The following is a 24335-nucleotide window of genomic DNA, read 5'->3' on the forward strand; positions in this document are numbered from 1 at the left end:
CTTCAAGGGCTAGCTTGAGGCTAGGACGTAGGCAGTGGGTTGAACCTCGTGAACATATTGAGTTTGTTTCTCTCTTACACTTACTCTTTATATTTATTACTATTTCGTATTTTGTTTATATTTTATATTGTATATTTGATTTATAATTGTTAATTTTTAAATACAATTCAATTCACCCCCTCTTGTATTGGTCATATGGGCAACACCATGAAAACCACAATTACATAGAAGTAGACATTAATTCCGAATAGGGCTGTAAACGAGTCGAGTTCGAGTGAATTTGGGTTGTGCGAACTCGGCTCATTCACAACTCGAGTCAAGCCCAAGCTCGGCTTGTTTATGGGACGAGTCGAAGCTGACACTCGAGCTCAGCTCATTTACATGTAACCAAAACTCGAGCTTAGTTCGAGCTTGGTTTTGTTAACGAGCCAAGCCCAAGCTCAACTCAAGCTCGGCTCGAGTACCTATATGTTATTTGCAGAATATACAATATACAAATAATATTCTGCATCAGAATAATAACAATTTTTTTTTATTTTTATGGAGAATAATAGCAATAGCAACTTAAATTTAAATTTACATCATGAAGCCTTCTAGAGACTGTTTATTGACATTTACTTCCTAAATAGAACTAGTGAATGAAAACAAAGTTTCTTTTCAATAGTAAGAAATGAAACTTAGTACATTAAACTTCAAAACAAAAAATTAGCTCTAAAATTGAAATCAGTGAAGTCCTCAATCTTCATGAATGTAGCCCAGAAGTCAGAACCATATACATTATTGCCCTGCTATCTGCATACACTAATACACAAAAACATTTGTTAACAGATTTTTAATCTCTTGCTCAAGTACTGTTAACTTAGTATAATGTCAATGGATTTCTAACAGGAATGCAAAACTTAATTTGTAAGAAAAATAAATGGCATATCTCTACAGATATTAGATACACGGTACACCAACACCAAAATCATATTTCAAACAGGTTAACAAAACAGGTTGAAGAAGGTAGTAGCATTAGAATTAGCAAACTGCAATAATAGTAGCAGATAGGCAGCTATCAAAAACTTAACCAAAACAGCTAGACAAGTCGACAACAAAAACATATTTCAAACAGGTTGAAGCAAGTTACCAAAACAACATGGCACAAGTCACACAAGAAGAATTGAATCTGCCAACTAGCAGGCAGCTAGACAAAAAATCTCATCTGAACTGTAATACCACAGGCAGTTGTCAAAGAATTTGCCAAAACAGCCAAACAAGCAAGATATATTGAACCAAGTTACCAAAACAACCAAAAGAGCATGACACAAGTCACACAAGATATTCTCATGCAGTTATGAAAACAAGTTCTCAAGAAACAAAAGGCATACACTAATAAGTTCTCATGCAGTTACCAAAACAAAGTCAACATGACAGAAGATATATAAAGCAACAAGCTGCAGTAGCAATAGGCATACAAAAACAAAAGTTCACTAATTTTTGTTAAACAAATATGCCAACTAGTTACCAACAAAATCACAATGACTAGAAGGGCCCAAACTTATACAAAATCTGAGTTCACCATGACAGAAGTAAACAATTTCCCAAACTTGAATAGAATCACCACAGGACAACTGCACACACTAATACATGTAAAAAACATTAATATAATATTTATTCCCTTGCAAAATTACTCAAGTACTTTTAACTTAGTAATATTGTAAATGGATGTTTGTAATGCAAAATTTAATTTGCCATTTAAAGAAATTTAGAAAATCTAGATGGTGAAGAGTTAGAACTTAGAAATTACCTGAACTGTCATGTGATCATATCAGATAGAACAGCCAAACTGTCCAAATATCAGATAGCAAATCATATAGATTAACCAAAACAGACTAGATAAAACTAGAAAACTGCCCAAATGCTCCATAGATTAAACATGCTAAGTTAAACAGAATCTGAGTCTGTATAGGCCTATGACTATGGCAAGAGAATCTGAGTTTCTAATGGAACATCCTTCTATTGACAAGAAAAAAACAGTAGTTAGTATTTTTGTAAATAAATTAATAATAATAAGTATAAAATAATAAAATAGCAATAGGCAGTTAAAATAAATAGATTACACTTACATAATTTGTTGACGATCTTTTAAGCCCATGAAATGCTCTAACCCAATCAGACTCACATAACAACATCTAGACAGTTTCAGTTGACAATGACGCTTGATGATGGTCAATGACTTTGCCTCCTGCGCTGAATGTTGATTTTGAACTAATTGTAGTAATTGGGGTAGCTAATATATTTTGGGCCAATTTGGACAAAGTCTGAAATTTGAGACTATTTGTTTTCCACCAATCCAAGACATCGAAACTTGCATCTGAACCTTCTTTACAGATATATATACTCTCCTCTAAATAATTGTCCAGTTCTGATTTACTAGGTTGCACAGTATCAACACTTCTAACAAAAGATTTAAATAATGACTGACTATTCTGCATGCTTCTCCCAGTCCCAACACTTGAGGAAGAACCAGATACATTCATTCGAGCATCATCATGCTCTCTTTGTGCCTCAAGAGTTGAATTGTATTCATGAACATACTCATTATATAACTCATGCAACACTTGAGAGATATGATCAATATTCTTAGCAGCATCCGGCACGTGATAAATTAAAAGAAAACAAAACTGGATCAGGACCATTTTGAATCTAGGGTCTAAGACCGTAGCAATTGACATCAATAGATTACACTCCTCTCAATATTTGTCAAACTTAGCACTCATTTTTCTTACCATTGATTTCATGTACTCATTCTCATCTCTACTCTTCTTACCTAATATGTCATTCATTCTCCAAACTTCAGAAAGAAATAAGTTTGCTGTTGGGTAATCACTTTCGGATACAATATTAGTGACTTCATTGAAAATAGCTAGTAGTTGACAAACATTTTTAACTTGCTCCCACTCTTCAACAGTTGGAACTCATTCAAAACATCTATCTCTATCACCATATCTAGGAAAAACTTCTTTGAACTAAATTGCAACATCCAACATTAAATAAGTGTTGTTCCATCTTGTAGGCACATCTAAAATCAGTTTCTTTGAAGGCAATTGCAACTGTTTTGCAATTTCACCAAACTGTTTTAGCCTATTCTCTGATGCTATCAAATATTTTATACCATCTCTTACACAATCAACAATATCCCTAATTTCTCCCAGCTCATATTGTACAAGTAAATTTGTTATATGCGCACAACAACGTACATGAAATAGTTTCCCACCTACAGTCAATGTTTTCTTCAACCTAAAATCATCTTTCAAGATCCGAATGACAACATTATTAGAATTAGCATTGTCAACAGTAATGAATCGAGAAGCTTTAAATAACATTTTACACCACTTACATTGAGGCTGTTTAACCCCATTCCTATCAACCTCAACAAAATCATTCCATACATCAAAAGTCCTCTTTTTTTTTTTTCTTTCTTTCGTAGGCTACTGTTTGCACTTCTATGGAAGGGCCCTCAGTAGACACAATATTAGGGGCCTGAGTATTTGCAGTGTCTCCATCATTATCAGATATGGCCTATACTAAACTAATCCCAATCAAGTTTTCATTTTCATACTCTTCTACCGGATGAACTTCATTCACTGGATCATCCATTTGCTAAGATCTAAAATTTTATAAACACAAAACTAGAAACATACAATAAGCATAAAGATATTGACCAAAAATCAAAATAACCTTGTTTTGTTGGCTCAAGGTGCCTCCTGAAGTAAGGATACTAAAAGATGTTAAAGTCAAAATAATATGACTCCAACAGTTTTGTTATACAGCCTTGCCTTGATGGCTCAATGTGCCTCTAGAAGGAAATGCTGATATAGTTGATTAATATCAACTAAAACAGATATTAAAGTCAAACTAATTTGACTCGAACAATTTTAGTATACAATCTTGCCTTAGTGGCTCAATGTGCCTCCAGAAGCAAGGCACATCAACAACATAAATATAGAACAAATTGGATAAAATTAATCAACCAAAACATATTAAACACTAGTACATTTCATAGTTGAAGCAAGAACATAAACACAAGACATATTGGATAAGATTAAGCAAGTAAGACATGTTAAAGATGACATAATTAAATAGTTGAAGAAAGGCCCATATATGATCATTTAAAATAAACCAAAACAGATTCAAGCAAGCATATTTTAAGTCTTGAAGCAAGAACATAAACAGAGGACATGTTGAATATGATTAATCAACCAAATCATGTTAAAAATAACATAATTAAATAGTTGAAGCAAGAACCATAAATAATAATTTAAAATCAACCAAAACAAATTGAAGAAAGCATACTTTAAGTCTTGAAGCAAGAACATAAACAGAGAACATGTTGAATAAGATTAGACAACCAAGACAGAACATATTGGATAAACACATAACAGTACAAAACAGATTCAAGAAAGCATATTTAAATACTTGAAGCAAGAACATAAACAGATGACAGGTTGAATAAGATTAATCAACAAAGACAAAACATATTGGATAAACACATAACAAAACAAAACAGATTCAAGAAAGCATATTTAAATACTTGAAGCAAGAACATAAATAGAAGACAGGTTGAAACAGATTAATCAACCAAGACAGAACATATTGGATAAACACATAACAGAACAAAACATATTCAAGAAAGCATATTTAAATACTTGAAGCAAGAACATAAACAGAGGACAGGTTGAAACAGATTAATCAACCAAGACAGAACATATTGGATAAACACATAACAGAGCAAAAACACATCAACATAGAACAATTTATAAACACAGAACAAAATAGATTATAAACACATAATTAGATAAACATGTTAAAGAAAGCATGTTTACATATTTTCAGCAGACATAAACCAAGAACCAAATCAAGCAAGAATAAGTATTACTCACTGTGTTGTGGACTGCAAGTTTTGCTTCAACTTTCAGAAGCCAAGTTCTTTCTTCAAAAGGTTTTTCTCTCAACACTTAAGAGAATTTCCAGTATAACAGCTATAATTCTCAAAACAGATAGTATAGTGCAAGTGCAATAAGGAAACAACAGCAAGATCAAGATAGATGTAAGGCTTGAAGTCATAAATAGAGACAGAGTCACACTCACAGAGACAGTCAAGATGTCACACCATTTCTGCGTACTAGGGTTTACAAATACAATTACAATTTACAAAAATGAAAAAAATGATTAGATCTATACAATACATCGATATCATATATTTAAGTCATAAACAGAGACAAAGTCACAGAGATAGTGAAGATGTCACAAGTCACACCATTTTGGCGTAGGGTTTACAAATACAATTACAAACATGAAAAAACATGATTAGATCTACAATACTACAATTGTGAAATAGTTACGAGAGAAATAGAGGTTAAAAAATGGGTTAATAATTAGAAACATGAACAGGAACAGGAAAATACAAAAATCTCCAAACATGCAAAGGATTAAAGGAGTCAGTGACCAAATATCCAAACAGATCCAACGAAATCGTTAGAAACAAAAAAATAACCTATTTAATCGACTGATAGACAAACCAAACATCGAACCAGAGAAGCATGAACCATGAAATCAGAGATATAGTTGGTTGGGAGTCATAAATGCTAGCATTTAATGACCTCTCTGTCGAGGCCTGACTGCCATATCTGAGATTGAGATTGCAGTCAACAAAACCGGCCGATGCCTCCATCTGCGAGGGTTTTGTGCAATCGCAAACTCCCAGACACAGAACCTTCAAGAATCAAGCCTTGATTCAAGACTTCATTGGATCGTATTAGTGAATCGGGACTAAGAGGAGTGAGGAAATCGCAAATCGCGATGAGTCTGAGGGCTGAGAGGAAGTGAGATGTGAGTGAAAGTGTGAAACAGTGAAAGTAAAAGTGAAACGGTAGAACAGAAGCGTGAAGGACAAAGTGAAAGGGGGCGGCTAGGGTTAGAAACTTAGAACTATGGCTGTAAAAAGCCTCTTATATACTAAGCGACTTAATGGCTACGATTAATTCAAACAGATCCAACAGCTCCGAAAATATAAATAATAATACAACAGCTTAGTGTTAGTTGTATTATTATATTTTGTAATACTAACACTATATAATATAATAAGTTATTAATTTATTATATTATATATTTATTAAATTATTAATACAAGTTATACAACACCATATGTATATAAGTATATTATGTAAATATATAATGTTATATTTTATGTTAATAATATTATTATATTAGTATATTAGTATATGTTATGCTAATATATCACCATATATTAGTAATAGTATATGTAATTATGAATGTAAATTAGTTATAAAATGACCATTTGAGTGATTTTCTTTCTTTTTATATATTATATATAAAATATTTTGGTTAATATTATTTTTGTATAAAGCTAATGTATTCATCATAACTTGTAAACTTATAGGGTTTTATATTTATTGGCCTCATGTATTCTATATAATTTCTAGTTCTATAAGACTAGAAGTTAATATTATAAATTTATATATAGTATATGTAGTGGGCTATAAGTGAGAATAAGTCTATATACATAATTATGAAAATTATAAATTATATCTATAGTATCTATATATATATCTAACTTTTGGCTATTGTATTATATATGTATAAATATATACAAGTCGAGTCGAGTTTCATACGAGTTTGTTCATGAACATTAATCTAGTTGGTCGAGTTTTATACAAGTTTGTATTGTTTAATAATCGAGCCTAATTCTATGTTTACTAACAACCCATTAAATATTCGATTCGAGTTGATTTTGAGTTTAATCGAATTGAACTCGAGCTGCCTATTGAGTAGCCTGTTCATTTTACAGCCCTAATTTCGAAATTGTATATCCACATTGTATGAAGAGTCAATCCTCCCTCTCTTCTCGCTCCCTTGGTACAACTCCAAATTGTTTAATCAAGATTGTCCACAACCAGTGGTACCAAGTCCTTGCAAGGAACACCCTTCTTGTAAAGGTCTCCTAAATGTGTGTAACTCCCAATCCTTCCTCCCAAATAAACATCCACACCTTCACAAGGCTTCCCCTTCTCATCCCTCGCCATGCACCCCATGACACCAATGTCAGCCACTTATACTTGCCCACAACTGTTTGGACAACTAGTCCAGTGCATCATGACTAGTCGAGTCATTGCCATTTGCCTTTCGACTTCCTCCGTCACCTTCAAAGCCCTCGCCTTTGTCTCTATAATGGCTTGCCCACATAATTGGTTGCCAGTGCATGCCACCAAACCTTTCATGAGAGGAGGTGGCCCTGGTGAAAACCTGTTTTTCAATAGAGGCTATTTGAGTAACGCTTTGAGTTTTGAGTTCTCAATGTTGGGAATTATGATGTTTTGCTCCACAATGAGCTGGAGTTCACCCGAGCCATATGTGTCGACTAAACGAGCTAGTTCATTCATGTCGTCTGCTTGGACCCGACCTACAGGAATGTGAAGACCCGCATAACTAAACCTTCTTGCTTTTGTTGATGGACACCAAGATACTCTCTCCTTTCCTATTGCTTTCTGAATTATGTCTTCAGGAGAAGCTCTTTCCAGCTCTTGTCGAGGCATTCTTTTCACTACCTCTGAGCTGAATCCTTCTATTCCCTATATTCAGTTAAATTTCTTGTAATAATCATGTGAATAGTATCAACAAATCAAAAATTGGGGGAAAAAAAGGAATGCATGCTAGCAAAAAAAAAAAAAAAACAGACTAATTCTAAAGCTTTCAAATTGTATAATGTCATGTCATCATAAATGTTGGAATTGTAAATAATACTTTCGAATATCCTGCCATGAAATCCAAAAACTTCTGTTTCATAGAGATATATGCAAATCTTAATCCTGGATCAGACATATTTTATAATAAAGCGAATGATTCTCACAATTTCATCAATTAACCACATCATTCTTGTTTTCTGCATGTTCCCTGTGACGCCTCCAAATTCCGTTTGGGATCGAACGGAAATTTGAAGCGTCGAGACATGCAACACAAGGTTACCTGCTCCCGTTCATGACATATAAGATGCAATGTTCTTAACATGCATCTAACAATATGCAATATTCGCAGCGGATAAATTTTTTTTTCTTTAGCAATACTATGCACCAAATTGAAAATATCTCAAATGCTTAAAACATACTCCATACATAAAAACCTATTGAACAACTAAAATCACAACACTAGTCCAAAATAGTTATGATCCAAAAGTATTGGAGATGCAACTCCATCGTACAAGTACTAATTTAACTACTATATTAACATTAACGACGCACCGTCGTTCAATCGACTGTGTCTAGTTGGTCAGCTCCTGATCCTTCTTCAGGTCCTGTAACAAGATCTACCATTCGGGGGGAATGGTAATTGAGACTACCACAATGAGATTTGATTTCAAATCTCAGCAAGTTAACAAAAAAAAAAAACTTCCATACATGCTAATGATGCATGGATGACAGTAAAAACATAAATGCATAATCAAATTTATAAATAATTAAAGCATAACTTAGCGTACAACATAGCATAATTGACATAACTTAAATTGAAACATGAACTGAACTTGACTTGACATGAACTTGATCTGAAACTTGACTTAGTATGAAATTACTCTGAAACTTAAATTAACATGAAAAATACATACTCCACAGTTGTTGTGGCTCCATGTATTCTACGTGTAAATACATACTCCACAGTTGTTGTGGCCCAATGTATTCTACGCAAACTTGACTTAACATGAAAAATACATACTCCACAGTTGTTGTGACCCCATGTATTCTACGTGTAAATACATACTCCATAGTTGTTGTGGCCCCATGTATTCTATACATCACAATGCAGTTAAATACATACTCCACAGTTGTTGTGGCCCCATGTATTCTACACAAACTGAATGTACTCAAGATTAAACGTGACTGGAAAATGAAAGGACTGGAGCCCTGACGTAACATAACGTGATTTGAACATAACTTGAAATACATGACCAACTTGAAATAGAAACATTTCGTAACATAGCATAACATATAATAGACAACATATTTAACATGACATACTTGTAATGTACAGTAATACATGACAGAATATATTATGTAACAGATAAAAATTGATGACAGAATAAATTCTGTATAATAGATAATTACGTGATAACTTGGCATGGCATGACATATATGATAACATACATACATACATTGTAGTTCCTTTACTTAGCACACATACACAGTAGACTGCTAGTAAGTTAAAAGCTAACTTACCTCGATCTCCGCGTTTCTTATAAAACTTTAAGTGCGATCACGAGGAACTGTAATTAGTGATTCTAAAAGTTAGAACTAAATCACTAATAATTTGAAATATGGAAAATACTAACTTAAAGAGTAAAATTTTCATTTTACTCTCTACATGTGGGAAAATGACCGTTTTACCTATAACTTAAGGATTTTGCATACTAACTCTAAAAGTTTCTAAAATTTACATTCCTCATGTAAATTTTGTCCTAAACTTAAATATCAACTCAGAAAAATTTAAAACAAAACACAACTATAGAAAACACACTATGGCCGAAACATCCATAGGCCATTTCCCTTGATTTTTTTTTTTTTTTACAATTCTTTTCAACTTCAAAACTCATGCTTAAACCAAAATTTTGCAACAAACATCATCCAATCCTAAGTTCAAAACCATACTTAAAACATCCATTTAGAAAAAACTAATAATCAACACTCAACTTTTTGTAAAAAGATCCAAGCACTTGAATCACAAGTTTTGACCTTAAATCAAAACATCTCCAAGAGTTTCAAAAATCAAATCTTACTTATAACATATTCATAATATCATCCTAATATCAACCATGCTTTAAATCATCAAACCAAAGTCACCAAAATCACAAAATAACATTTGGAGTTTTTGGTTTTACACTTAGTCCAAAAACAGAAACTTTTTCCTCAACTAGTTTTGATAAATCTCTTGATCTATGACTTATAAATATATGATCTTCAAACCAAACCATCACATAGTTTAAAAAGATGTCCTAAAACATATATAAGCTTCTAATTCAAGATCACATGGTTAGAAATTAACCAAAACATAAATTTAGCCAAGAATATCCACACTTTGGCTTATTTGAATATCTCTTTGCATAAAATTTCATATCTTTGAAACTAACATCAAATATCTTCAAAATAATAATATAACATGTATATAAGATACTTAGGATCCTCCAATAAAATTATTAAAGTCATTAGAATAGGTTTAGACCACCAAAGAGTTAAACTTTCTCAAAACAGAAACTGTTTTTCTTCTTCCAGTTTCTAAGTTTCTAAATTTAAGAAAATCTTTCATCAAAACCTTTAATCATGCAAAAATCCTCAACCAATAGTCACATATACATGTTAACAATACTCCATAAAAATTTCGGACCAATATCTATCCATTAGCTTGGTCAAAAACTCCAAACTATAACATATTCTCCAGTTTATCTCCTAGAATGAGCTTTCTATAGTTTACACAATATTTGACTGACTAAATGATCTTCAAATGGGGCAAATAAGATATCCATGTAAACTAGACTCAAAAAGGAACAACTTATATGAAGGAGACTTTATGATAAAACACTTACAACAGCTTCGAAATGGGCGTGCAAAAGAATTCCTAAAAGCTATCCGAGAGAGAGTGTTTGATAATCTTTTATTGGAAGGTGTAATTGAAGATAAGTTCATGGGTGCTGGCTGGACATATTTATGGACGAGATAAGGGAGGTGATAAGGCTGGAGTTGAAAGTTGAGTGTGGTTTTCTCCTACCCAAAATATCTATAAAAGATTATCTCATAATATTCTATCCAATAATATTTACAAAAAAATCAACTTAATATATTTTTATCTAATAATATCTATAAAAATCAACTCAAAATATTTTTACCCAATAATATTCACGAAAATTACCTCAAGATATTTCTTTTTATCCAATAATATCTACAGTTTTGAACAGACGTTTTGTCCGAAAATATGAAAAAAAGTTATTGCGCCATAAGACTTTAAATAACCCTCCGAGTCTAATGGCACAAATCATAATACATTTTGACACTTCTAACTATCTCCAATAATCAAAAATACACTTTTGATACCATAGTAAATAATAACACTAACTATGTAGTTAAACAAAAACCTATACGATTAATGGATTCGTGAAAACTTATGGGGTTTTCACGAGATTCCTAAAGTTAATAGAAATTTCACAATTAAATTTCTAGCGGGCTGTTACATTCCCTCTGTTGCCAAGATCCCTATATGCCTCTAGCATGGCTTTGCATACAAATATCAGGTCATCAAGAGGGACTGCCTCGGCACATCGCTTGGTACTAAAGAATCCTCCAACCAGCAGATTGAAACCAAACTTTGCATCGTTCAGAGCAGGCATGTAGGCAAGACCATTGATATGAGGATGCTCAAAAGATCATGAGAACCCACTACACACACATTCCACTTCCTAGGCTTGCTCAGTCACAAATTAACAAGCCTTTACTAAAAATCTCACTTATGCATATTATACCTAACATTTACCCACCACTCTTGGCCTAATGTGATCCTCTATTCAGTAGCCTACACATCAAATTTTGTCACACATAGGCTATGACTTCACAGAAAAATGATTTTTGCAACTCCATGAAGAACCTCCCCAACAAACAACCTGAACTTTCGCTAGCATAAATTGTGATAACAAGTTAGTGATGGCCGGGTTACCACATGAATTGGCAGTGATAAATTGTGATAACAAGCTGGCATAAGGCTGTGTATCAACCATCTCATGTAGCTCGATGCCTGCAAGGGGTTTCCAACAGGATTTCTCACATTGTCCATTCCACTCTGCAGGCTTGTCAACCCAACTTCTGCAAGACCTTTAGGTATTTCTAGCACATTAGGCAGTAACACTCCCCAAGTATTTGCCAATTTTGCCTGTTGTCACATCTGCACACCCATCCTTCCCATATTTTCTAATCACACTTGCTAAGTATCTCTGAGCACTGGTTGTCACCCCATTAGGTAGTTTGAGTCGCATCATAAATCTACCATCTGATCATCACCAACGAAAGTAAATTGCATCAAGAATAAAGTGGATGGTTCAAAATAGCTCATCTCCTTATAACATCAGATTACTTTTTCCCTCCAAAATATACCTAGCAATGAAGCAGATAAAAGGGAATCCAAACCATCAACTTAATCTAAGTTGAACAATTTGTTTATAATTAATTAAAAAAGAAGTCAAATTTCTGTTCCATTATAGCAGAAAGAAGTCAAATTTGCTAAAGCTTACATTGATGCTTTCTCCTATGGAAGCGACCAAGCCACTTAAGTCTTACATCAATATCATCCTTAGTAACCTTAGCCTTGTCAATCTCCTCTAGCGACATCTTGGCTAACTTTTCTATTTCGCCTTCCATGAAAAGCTTCATAGGCTCTTTCTCAAGCTCAACCTTCTCCTGGGGATTTATACCTTCCCTGAACTTCTCCTTCAACACCCAGTAGCCTTCCCTCTCTTCCACTTTGGTCTCTAGCCTCGCCAGGTCCAACTCCTCCATAACCGGTGCCACTGCCGGAGTGGCTGCATGCCTTGTCTTGCGCCATGCAAGGGTGGGAGAGGATAGGGGTGGTGAAAGAAAGTGCACCGAGAGCGATGACATGGGACACTGCTGAAGTTTGTGATGGTAGTTTCGGTGATGATCTTACTGGGGTGAGAGAGGAGCGTGAACATTTTTGTAGCGGATGCTGGGGGAAACTTAGGAGAGGCTCTTCTGAGAAATCTTCTCGTTCGTGATCAGATTTTGAGGGACCTTTGGGAGTTGCTAAGGGCAAAGCCTAGTTTCCGCCATATTTTATAGTAAAATATAAATGTAGCAATTCCTCTAATTATTTTCATTTCATAATCATCAAAGATAGGACAAGAAAGAAGCATAAAGTAAAGTATAGTGTTTGAGCATTTTATTTTATTTATATTTATAAAAAACCCACAAAAACAAAATCTTCCTAAATTCATTTTTGTAGTAATATAACACGGATGATGATAACTGTCCTAGAAAATTAACAAAATGCCACGTTCCAGTGAATGGTACTTGTTAGTAATGAGTTAACAAAAATCCATTGTTGTGTCATGTAGAAATGGCTACCTAAAATAATAGTAAAACAGAGACATGGAGGAGTTCTATCCTCCGGTTAATGCCACATAAAACTTTGTTACCCTACCAAAAAATCATTTAATTTATAGTCTAACGCTTCGCATAGATTGAGACTCGTCCTTATGAATCTGAACTAAAGCCTCCCATAAATTGAATTTCCATTTTTGTTTGCGTCTACAGCATATAAAGGAGGTTTGATAAATTATTAACAGTACTGTCTATTATTCTTCATAAACATGCCATAACATTACCATTATTCAAGCGAAAAAGAACATGAGATCCTTTCATTCATGATGTAATTTCTCCTCACATGCATACATACATACATATATATGTTGGGAATTTGGACCTCCCAAATTCACCCCCCTTAGGATCTACCCTTTGCAGGAATAACAAGAAAAATAGAAAAATAATAACAACACAAGAAATTTACGTGGAAACTCCAAAACAGGAGAAAAACCACCAGACCCAGAGAAGAAAATACACTATGTGAAAAATTGTTAGAATCACATAATTTTTCTTCTCACCCCAAACACACCCACAAAGCTTTCCCCACTAGAAAAATTTTAACTCACACCTCTTCCCATTTTACAAAAATGGACAACAGAAGAATTTAACTAGAGTCAAAAGTTACTAGCTAAGCATTTGACTGGTGCACTTAAACTAAGAGGCTAAACCTCTTATTTATAAGCCTTGAGAGCTTGCTTCTTCCCATTTCCCACCCATGTGGGACTAACCAAAGGAGCAAAAAATCCAACAATCTCCACCTTGCGACTTTGACTGGTCCCACAGCCAAGCTCCACCTCAATGAAGATCTTCATAGCTTCCGCTATCATGCTTCACCATAAAAGCATACTCACTCAGAATAAACCAATTCCAAGCATTTCACTTCGGCCCATGTCGAAAACAGTCTTGCTGAAAATTATGGTGTAACTTCCACGTTTGGCTCTCCTGGAAATTCATCAGCCATCGACATGAATTTCCACCACACACCCTGCATTAATGCCAAACCAATGCCCGTGTGCAAACTTGTGGACCTGCTAATATTAACACATCCTCTATCATGGCAACTTTGGGAATTAGCAACATGCCATAAGGATGTACATGTCTCCTTTTTCATGGAGAGAGACACAACATTAGCATCAATACTAGTATCTTCATTTACTGACTTGGAGCCACTTGCCGAACCAGCTCCTTGTACTAGCCGTTTCACCAGTCGCTAGAATCACTGCTGACTTCAGGGGTTGATCTGCCCTTCCACACCTTGTGTAAACCAATTTCTCCACCTCAAATCTGACAAGATTTGAAGCCATACTTCCTGATATTGTTTTGATGAATTTACTGTAGAAATGAATAGTACCTCACTAAGTCAGTTCCCAGGAAAGATTGGAGGGTCACAATGGACACACTTACAATTTTCAATCTCCTAGACAGAACCTCCTTAGACTGTACGTATCCACACTACCACATCAAAACTCCACCACACAAAAAGAACCTAGTGGCTCTGATACCAATTGTTGGGAATTTGGACCTCCCAAATTCACCCCCCCTAGGATCTACCCTTTGCAGGAATAACAAGAAAAATAGAGAAATAATAACAACACAAGAAATTTACGTGGAAACTCCAAAACAGGAGAAAAACCACCAGACCCAGAGAAGAAAATACACTATGTGAAAAATTGTTACAATCACATAATTTTTCTTCTTACCCCAAACACACCCACAAAGCTTTCCCCACTAGAAAAATTTTAACTCATACCTCTTCCCATTTTACAAAAATGGACAACAGAAGAATTTAACTAGAGTCAAAAGTTACTAGCTAAGCATTTGACGGGTGCACTTAAACTAAGAGGCTAAACCTCTTATTTATAAACCTTGAGAGCTTGCTTCTTCCCATTTCCCACCCATGTGGGACTAACCAAAGGAGCAAAAAATCCAACAATATATATATATATATATATATATTTTTATATGATGAGAATATTGAAGAAGGGAAACGAGCTCCAAACACAATATTTTCTCGGAAACTTTTTGGTTCTTGCAATTCCTAGTCCTAGTTGATCTCCCCCCACGTTCATTCTTGCACACCATCACTGAATTCTGCATGTATATCACAGAAGGGAAACGCATTAGCATGGAGAGAATTCAACAAATCTAGAGCTTTATGTTCTCCAAACGGTTTTAAAGAAATGAGATCATCGTCTGTTTATATAGAAGTACTAGGATATGGCTTTGCGTGCATGGAAGGAAAGGAATTAATACTAAAAGATGGCTTATCTTATGAATAATTTGTAGTGGTCAAATGGATCAGAATCATAAGGTTTAGTTTTGAAGCAAGAGTAATATTAGCTACGAGTCTAATTAGACGTTGCGCAACTCTCACATAGATCTCTAGTAAAAAACTACATCCCACTAAAAAAAAGTAATTTTTTTTTTTTTTTAATTTTCATGATGGGTGTGAGGCTTGTATAGGACTTGTACAAACATTATTCATACCAACCAGTCTGGCCAGTGAAATACAATAGAATGGATTTAAATTTCTTCAAGTTTCTATGCAAATTTTAGAGTCTAGAATCAAAGAAAAATAGGCACATAAAGTGAGTATTGTAGTATTTATAAACTAAACTGTCCAATGACAATAATTTAATTACTCGAACCGCTATAAATACTAGAATTAGATACAATTAGAAACATTATATCCATGCTTTTGGGGAGAGAGAGAGAGAGAGAGAGAGATTACCTGCTGCAATTCACGTTGGCGTCAATGGGCAGGGTAACAGGTATATTGCAGAACTGGGGAAGCTCTCTACGAGTTGCAGTGGTGTTTGCCTGTTCAAACACGTGTTGAACACCCATGCAGCAAACAAGGTTTGGTGCCGCTGAGCCGAAACCCACCAAAAACGGCGTGCAGGGAATCAAAGATTTCCTTCAGCGACCTCACCTCTTCCATAATGTCCTCAGAAAACAACCTGTGCAAAATACACGTAAATAATGAATTTTGTCATGATTCTGAAGGCTCCTTCTAGCTTCTGAAGAATATAGGTATACCTTCAATTTCACACACCCCCATCCATTCCATTCCAAGCAAAAACAGAACAAGAATCAATACCAGCTGCACTGATCTTCCTTCTTTTCTGACCCTTTTTTTCCCTCCTACTGGAACTCCGGTATTTGCACACAGCAAGTTAACGGATATTTTGCCGTTAGCCATGATAGGATTCAGGATGCAAGAACCAATTAAGTTTCACTGAAGTTTCGAACAAAACGTCACACAAAAATAGAAAGGAACAAAATGGCCGAGTTATGCTACTGTCCTTCGTTTAAGTGCATATTTAGAAGGACACAAGAGCCGAGATTCTCTAGTTGAGTTGAGGACACTTGAAGAGGAAAAGAAAACCGAATCTATCATTGGTTATAATGATCAGATGCAGAAACAACTAGCATCGTGATGACCAGTTACAAAAACAACTTGCAGATCAATTTACATACGGATCTCCATTAGCAGCTAATCAGTTACAATGATTAGGCAAGAGTCTTACATGGAAATTTCAATGTTAAAAGCTTCATATCCATGCAGGGCAAACTGAAAATAGAAAAAGCTTGGGTCGGTCTTTTTTTGTGTTTTTTTTTTCCTTCTTCTCTCTCTCTCTCTCAAGTAAAACCATCAAAAGGGCACGGCAATCTCAACTGCCTTGTTTGTCTAGCCATCAACTGCAGCCAGGAACTTCCTCTTGCTTGTGGGTTCTTCATGCAACACCACCACATCTCTCACCTTCTCAAACAGCTCCTCCAGCTGATCTACACCAAATCTTTGATATTCCAGTAGTTTCTTGTACCGTTGCTGGTATATCGCCTCAAAGCAACCTAGAAAAATCCGACAAGAATAGCTGACTAGAATCTCTTGCAACTCATACTTGAATTGCTCAAGACAACAGTCATCAATTTGATTGGCCACTGTTCCCTGATTGATATCTCCTTGGCTCCTGCTCACATCATGTGCTTCTATAACTACTCTTTCTTCATATGACAACTCATTTGAAGAGCCACGGCCTGTGACATTATCCATACACTCTTCCAGGGTCCGCTTTCCTTTCTTATCCTTCCTGGTCAAAACCAAAGGAGGTGCACTAGGGCCTGCCTTCCAATTTCGAAGACAGACAAACTTCTGATGACCCTTCTCCTCTACAGTCATTGTGTCATCCATCTTCTTTAAAAGTTTTCCAAGCTTGGATGCTCCATACTCTGATACAGAAAGAATTCGCCCACAAAACTTCTGGTACTCAGCTGGAACTCGGTTCAGGGAGAGGCATCCTCCTGAAAGTTCCAGCAACTTTACAAATTGAGCCTTTAGACCATTTAGGTCTCCAGGCTGTACCCACAAACTAGATTCCATCTGATCAGGAGGACAAAAACCACCTCCCGATACTTCATCCAAGCCAGAAGGAAGACTCTGTGACCTCAAAGTAGTAGGAAGACAAGACCAGGTTGAAGAACTCTTCTTGTGTTCTGATAAAGATTGTGACAGGAGAGCCCTCGAGTTGCAATAGCTTTGAGAGATACCCCTATATACAATTGCCTCTTCATCATTTAGGGCATCCGGGATGTCATTGACATGGTATCCCATGAGATATCCTGCATTGTCAGAAGCACCTCCACGAGGGGGCATTAAAGCCTTGGTGGGGGAAACAAAGCCTTCCCCATGAGCCACACTAGCCCAGTCCCAAACAAACTTACCGGCACTAGTAAGTGCAGATGAAACACCAGCACCAGAAGGGATGACAAGGATCACAGTATAACCGCGCTGACCAAGTATGTGAAGTGCCGGAGAAAAATCTATATCCCCAGATATCAACATGATGGTGGAAGGTGGAGGGTTGTCGAGGGCAAATAGAAACATGTCGACCAAGATAGCCTTATCAGCAGCATCTTTTCTACCGTTTGGAACATCAATGAGTTTGACACCAGTTCTTTGACAGCCTTCTCTGACTCGCTTCGGGAAGGCATTAAAATCTCCATAGGCAGAAAACATCATAACAGATCCTTTAATCACAGGGTGAACCCGCAAAGCCATTCTAATATTACTGGCAACATCTTCAGGGCGAACATCACTTGGGACACAGCAATTCTCAATGTCCCAAAGGATAGCAACAGGACCATCTGAGGAGCTTCGACTGTGATGGCTTAAAGAAGTTTGAAGAATGTTCGGGTTTGAACCGACCACATGTGGGGACTTTTGTTCAGAGGATTCTGAATACACCATTGAGGTTGATGCATTTGGATTAGCCATCATTGTTTCATTAATAAAATCAAAGGTTCCTACACATGGCAGAAATAAGAAAATGTAAATAAACATCATATGGTGCTGACACTGGCTAAGTTCAAATCTACTATAGTCCACAGTAACATAGGCAAAATCCAGACGGAGAAATTGAGAAGTTTTTTTTGGGGAAGGAGGGGGGGGGGGGGGGGGGGGGGGGGTTATTTTCTTCAATAGATGTCGCAATTAGTCTACACAACACACATTGAATTAGACTTGACACTTCATATCACCCGAAACGAATGCTTATATGTCCTCAATTTACTTGCCTAGGTCCTCAACAAGTACTCCAATTCCAAAGTGTGGGGGAAAGGCATCAACAGCGGATATAAATATAAAGAAGAAGATAAGATCAGAGCATGTTACAATTGACCTGGATTTGATGTTACAGCCAAAGTGTTTGAAAAAGAAAACTGAGCATGACATTTTTTTTATGAGTAAACGATGAAAACTGAGCATGACATAACAGAAGCATCCACAGGGTAATCAAATCCAATTCCCATTAAAAATTTCAACAGAGTATAAGGTACTTGTGCGTACAAATTTCTCTTGTATTATACCACCAAGGTTCAAGGGATCACTTAAAAGGGTCAAAAGAGATAAACGTGTTTTTTTTTTTATACAAGTAAACAGAATGGATTAATTAAAAAAAGAAGAAGAGATATATACATGATTAAATGCATGGAGACAGAAAACAATAGGTAACAAGCCACATCAGACTCAGTAGCCAACTAACAAATGGGTAACCCACTGGATCAATACAAATAATGACTAAAGACCAGAATTCTGATCATATTTGTGTCTAATAATCATAGCCCATTAATCATCATTCACATCTGCAAAATGAAAGAGATAAAAGGATAAACCACTGCTGAAAACTATCTCCAAAGCATGATCTATGATTCCTATTTGCACAATACTTAAGACAGTAGTAACCTGCATTTCAAATTGCACAATGCTGAACATGGTAAACTATTATGGAGTGCGAAACCCAACTAGATAAAATCTCCAACTGTAAAGGCTAGAAAATTGGAATAAGAATGTTGAATTGCTGGTAATCTCAAGCCATACACCCTTGCAAAGTTGGATGTATAGAGGACATGAGATATGCTAATTCTAGACCAAACAAAAACTGGTCATTACGACAAAGGGTTGCGCTGAGCCCTGCAAAGGGCATAATAATTAAGACTACAGCACAGAACCGTCATTAAGGTTTCCTATATCCTGTTATTTGCAGTAGACCTCTAATTATAATAATTGCATAGGCAGATCCTTGAATATAAAATTCAAACTTACTTACCAGTAACAGCATCCCGAAATTATTACCGAATTTATTGGAAACAAAAGATTCATGTGAAAAACGTAGGTAGAGCAAGGTTCATATAGACCCACCAGAAGGACCATGTGATCGTGATCAAAACACAATTGAACATGAAATCCACTGCAGGAACATGATTTTGCTGCAGGTTACCACAGTTAAGAAAGAAAATTTCAGGGCACTCTGACACAGTTTCATGGAATTATTTATGAAACAGGCTGCCTTCGAGTCCCAGGTCCTTTTACTACTAAAAGGAATGAGTTGCCTAAAATGCCTTTTCATTATCGTTTATACTAGGAAAACTGTTCTCATTTCCCCTTCCAAACGGCACCTAAAATTCCAGGCTTCCAGCTTTACTTATTCGATATTGTATTGCAAGCTGGTAAATAAAGTCCAACAAGATGTAATTATTGGGCAATAATAGATGGGGGATACTGTGTACGGTCGCTTAGAGTCTCGTAGAATCAAGAAAGAACATAGAAATTCATTTATTTTTTACGCTACAGTTGACTTCGACTTTACCATAAAAACGTTATGAGAACACATATTTTTATTAAACCCCGGTCGGCAAAAATTTCAATTACTCAAACAGTGAACACCACTACAAAAAGTCATCCTTTAACTTTTATTATTATTATTATCATTGCGTTTTGGCAGCAACTAAAACAACCCCACTAAACAAAATCGTTTACAATTTCAAGTACGAGCCTCCAATTGACAATTTTGATCGGAACATAAATCGTAGAGAAAATGAAATATCGGAAAAAAGGTACCTCATATTAGTCCAGAGCTCCTCTCTAATTCCGATCAGGTCAATAGAAGCCAAGATACTTAGATCCATCCTGAAGAACAGGAAAAAGGTAAGTGATCTAATCAAAGAGAGATCTAAATTGAAAAAGAAGACCACAAAAGAAGAGAGAGAGAGACAGAGAGAGGGGACCTGTGCATCAAAAACAGAGGACAAAGGTTTTGGTCATGGTCTCTGGGAATTTCCAGACAAAACCGAGTGTTTAGGAACCGAAAAATCTTACTAGATTTGGACTAAGAAGTGAAGCAAGAATTATGGTCGGGGACAATTGCAGAGAGAGAGCGAGAGAGAGAAATGATTTGATATGAGGCTTGGGCTTTTAATATTTGGAATTTGTAGAGAAAATAAAGGGACCTGTCTTAAATTCTATTCCATATCCAAAATAAAAGCAATCCTACTCCATGGCCCTTTCTTTCAAACCAAGTAAATTTACAAATCTCACACTGTTTCTTTTCAGCTTTTGAATTAAATACTCACGCCACCATTTAAAGTTAAAAAGTCTGGTTTTGACGTAAATTATATGAATTTAACTGTAAAATAAATCCATTCTTTTCTCTCTTTTATAAAATAAAATAAAAATAAAAAATAAAAAAGAAATAAAAAAGCGAATATAAAAAGAAAAGGTCAGACATGTTCAAAGTAATACTCCATTATCGATAATTTTAAGAAAAGCTACTACGACTTTACTTAGCTATTAAAATCCAAACACATATGTATCCCATTACCATCACAACCCATCCCGTTTACCTTTTGATGAATGCTTTTTTAGTGAAGCTGATTTACTTATCAGGATTAAGGAATCTAGAAGAATTGGAAGTCCAGATGTGTTGACTTTTAATCCATTTCCAATTTTTTTTTCTTTCAACTTTAGATAGCATTTGCGATCTTTGTTCCGAACTTCACTCCTTTGGTATGCTAATGTTTCCAATAACGCATACTGATGTAATAAATTTCAAGTATCTATTCATTTAATTAGCAGGCATATATGAAGGCCCTTCTAATGTGCCTTGTCAGCAGATATAATTGAGAATCACAAAATTAAGAATAAATAGTACCGCTCAACATCTAGGCCAAAAAGAAGTAAATCAGTCAAAAATGGCAGAACTATGGGCGTCACTAGGGTTTTACATAGTTGACCAGGCAAGATAGAGTAGACCGTAAACTTACCGAGGCCTGGATTGAGAACAGCCAAGCGACACGGCAAGTTAAAAGATAAAAGAGTAACATTTCATCTCAAGTCGGAAACCCATTCACGTACACAGCTCGAGAAAGGTTAAAGAGTTGAGCTCCCTCCAGTCAGGAGAAGGGGAAACCAAAATTGGCATAACATCATCATCTTCAACCCTCCGTATTGTTTCAAACCATTACCATCCTTGCATAGGAACATATACTGTTCCGCTTTACAAAACCGAAAAGAACAACAGACGTACATATCTACAAAACAATCTCCCTAGTTCAAGCCAATTCCTCGATTAAAAATCAAGAAAAGAGGAAGGCAAAGGAGGTGGACATCACCATGACGTCAATGAACAACTCCAACATCCAGTAAAACAAACGCCGAGATACAACAATGTAGAGATGCTAAGGGAATATTTGAGTTATTAAGATTGTGTATGGGTGAGGGAAAATGAATCAACTTTACTTCAGGGTTCTAGTCACGCAATGAACCACAATTAGGATTCCAGGAGCCTCTCAATAGCAGCCACATAAAACTCCTTTGGCATGGTACCTACCACAGAGTCACGTTTCTCCCCATCCTTGAAGAGCAAAACCACGGGTACAGCCTTAATTTCATAGTCTTCAGCAACCTGCGAGTCATTATCAGTGTTGAGCACAAAGCATTTAAGTCTCCCAGCATAATCTGCTGAAATTTCATCAATAACCCGGTGAACCATCCTGCAGGGGCCACACCAACTTGCATAAAACTCAACAAGGACAGGGACTTCACTGTTCAGAATCGATTTTTCCCAGGATTCTTTGGTTACCGGGTCTGCACAGATCAACATAATGTTGTTAGAATTCTGTTTAATGTTTTCAATCTTCTGCCTCAGTAGTATATCTTGTACTTAAAACTCTGCCAAGCAAACATGAAAGAGCAAATCCAAATACAAGGTGAAAAAATTAGATGGAACAAGAAGAAAAATGCAATATAAGAGTGCCCAATCAAAACATTTAAGCAAAAGTAAGTTAATAGGAAGAACCCGCAAGCCCTTGATTAAGCTATGTAATAGACAAAGGTATAACTAATCCTAACGTCTTCCTAAGTTAAAATGCTCATTTTCATTGCACAATCATGAAAACTATTTCATATTGTATCGTTTGCCAGCAATAAAAACTAAAGAACTGGTAAATCAAAGCCAAAAAAGAATTTGCACAGTATTTCGCAGAAAATAACTTGGCCCTTTCATCATAACATCACTATATAGCAAGAAATGATTCATTTTCTCAAAATTCATAATAAATAAATAAATAAATGAAGTTTCCTTTTCTCAAAAAAGGTTAGAGAGAAAGAAAGAAAGAAAGAAAGACAGGGTGTCTCGCACAATTGTTAGGCTGAATCTCAGCATTATAACTAAAGTCATGCTTTGCACATCTATAAGTCTATTTCTTTTCTGGACTTTTCTTGGAAACCAAACATACATAAAAAACTATACTCACATGACTATAAAGCAAAAAAAGATGAAGCGTAGGTAAAAAAGACTAGGTTGTTCATCGTCACATGCCTTTGCAGAACCAAAAGATGTTTGTTCCAGAAAGAAGAGGAAGAAAAGAAAAATGGCGTTTCACAACTGTTGGGCTAAGTCTGGGTATTATTGTTGAACTTAGGCCTAATAACAGAGAAAACGTAGCACATCTACAAGTCTAGTCTATCTATCTCCCGGAGGTCTATTGAGAACCAATCAGAGGCTAAGAACTACATTTACACGCTTAAACAGTTAATCTTACGTCTAATAGCACATCTAAACGCAGATAATCAAACAGGGACAAGCGAATACATTCGCATACATAGACTGTTAATCTTATGCCTACAAGCAGTGTAATGTATACATCTAACATAAATCTATAAGTGTCTCTTTCTTTTGCGGACTTATCTCGGAGGCCAAACGGTGACTAACTATAGTATATGCCCTCTCAAGCCTTAAATTGAAGGAAGGAAAAAATAAACAAAAGAAAAAAGCAACAATAATCTTTGGATCAGGGACGGAGTACCTCTGGAAAGACGCGCACAGAGAATCTTGAGGGGGAGAGGAGGAGGAGTTGGAACCCTAGGTCCCTGGAGGGTGCGGAAACGGGAGGGAAATGGGAGTCCTCCGGTAGGTCTCCTGAGATGGCAGTAGGAGGGAGGTGGAGATAAAGCGGAGCACTGAGCAGCGCGTGGCAAGGAGAGAGGAGCAGAGAAAGAACAAGTATAGGAAGCCATGGGCAAAAATGAGGAAGGGAAGAGGAGAAAAGATTTCAATGAGCAGGAAAAATAAAAATAAAATAGCCCGGAAGAAACAGAGAGAGAAGAGAGAAAAAGGTGGCTGGCGCACGTTTTTTATTTAACTTGCCGGGGGGAATAATTCAGGTAGCAGCTGGGCCACGGCTCTGTTGCGGGGTACCCATTGGGACAAAAACAATATTAATTTGAAACACGCACGCCCGGTGGGACTCGAACCCACAATCGCCTGATTAGAAGTCAGACGCCTTATCCATTAGGCCACGGGCGCT

The 24335-nt window shown here is 36.0% G+C and overlaps 2 protein-coding genes, 1 non-coding gene and 1 pseudogene across 3 annotated transcripts; all 4 read right to left on the reverse strand.

The window, feature by feature from the left end:
• Positions 1–6570: 6570 nt before the first annotated feature.
• Positions 6571–13612, reverse strand: LOC122311454 (annotated as a pseudogene).
• Positions 13613–16566: 2954 nt separating this feature from the next.
• Positions 16567–21063, reverse strand: LOC122312016. Its single transcript, XM_043126831.1, has 3 exons — positions 20757–21063; positions 20590–20658; positions 16567–18497 (listed from the first exon to the last, which is right to left on the reverse strand). The coding sequence occupies exon 3, from the start codon at positions 18469–18471 to the stop codon at positions 16882–16884; it is 1590 nt and encodes a 529-aa protein (XP_042982765.1). The 5' UTR covers positions 18472–18497; positions 20590–20658; positions 20757–21063; the 3' UTR covers positions 16567–16881.
• An 879-nt stretch (positions 21064–21942) lies between these two features.
• Positions 21943–24150, reverse strand: LOC122312017 (thioredoxin M3, chloroplastic-like). The gene is made up of 2 exons (XM_043126832.1): positions 23835–24150; positions 21943–22614 (listed from the first exon to the last, which is right to left on the reverse strand). The coding sequence occupies exons 1-2, from the start codon at positions 24043–24045 to the stop codon at positions 22298–22300; spliced, it is 528 nt and encodes a 175-aa protein (XP_042982766.1). The 5' UTR covers positions 24046–24150; the 3' UTR covers positions 21943–22297.
• A 111-nt stretch (positions 24151–24261) lies between these two features.
• TRNAR-UCU lies at positions 24262–24334 on the reverse strand. Its single transcript has one exon. It is a non-coding gene; the product is annotated as a tRNA-Arg (tRNA).
• Position 24335: the final 1 nt, after the last annotated feature.

Source organism: Carya illinoinensis, chromosome 5 (genome assembly GCF_018687715.1).
Source record: "Carya illinoinensis cultivar Pawnee chromosome 5, C.illinoinensisPawnee_v1, whole genome shotgun sequence".
In the NCBI taxonomy this organism is placed as follows: domain Eukaryota; kingdom Viridiplantae; phylum Streptophyta; class Magnoliopsida; order Fagales; family Juglandaceae; genus Carya; species Carya illinoinensis.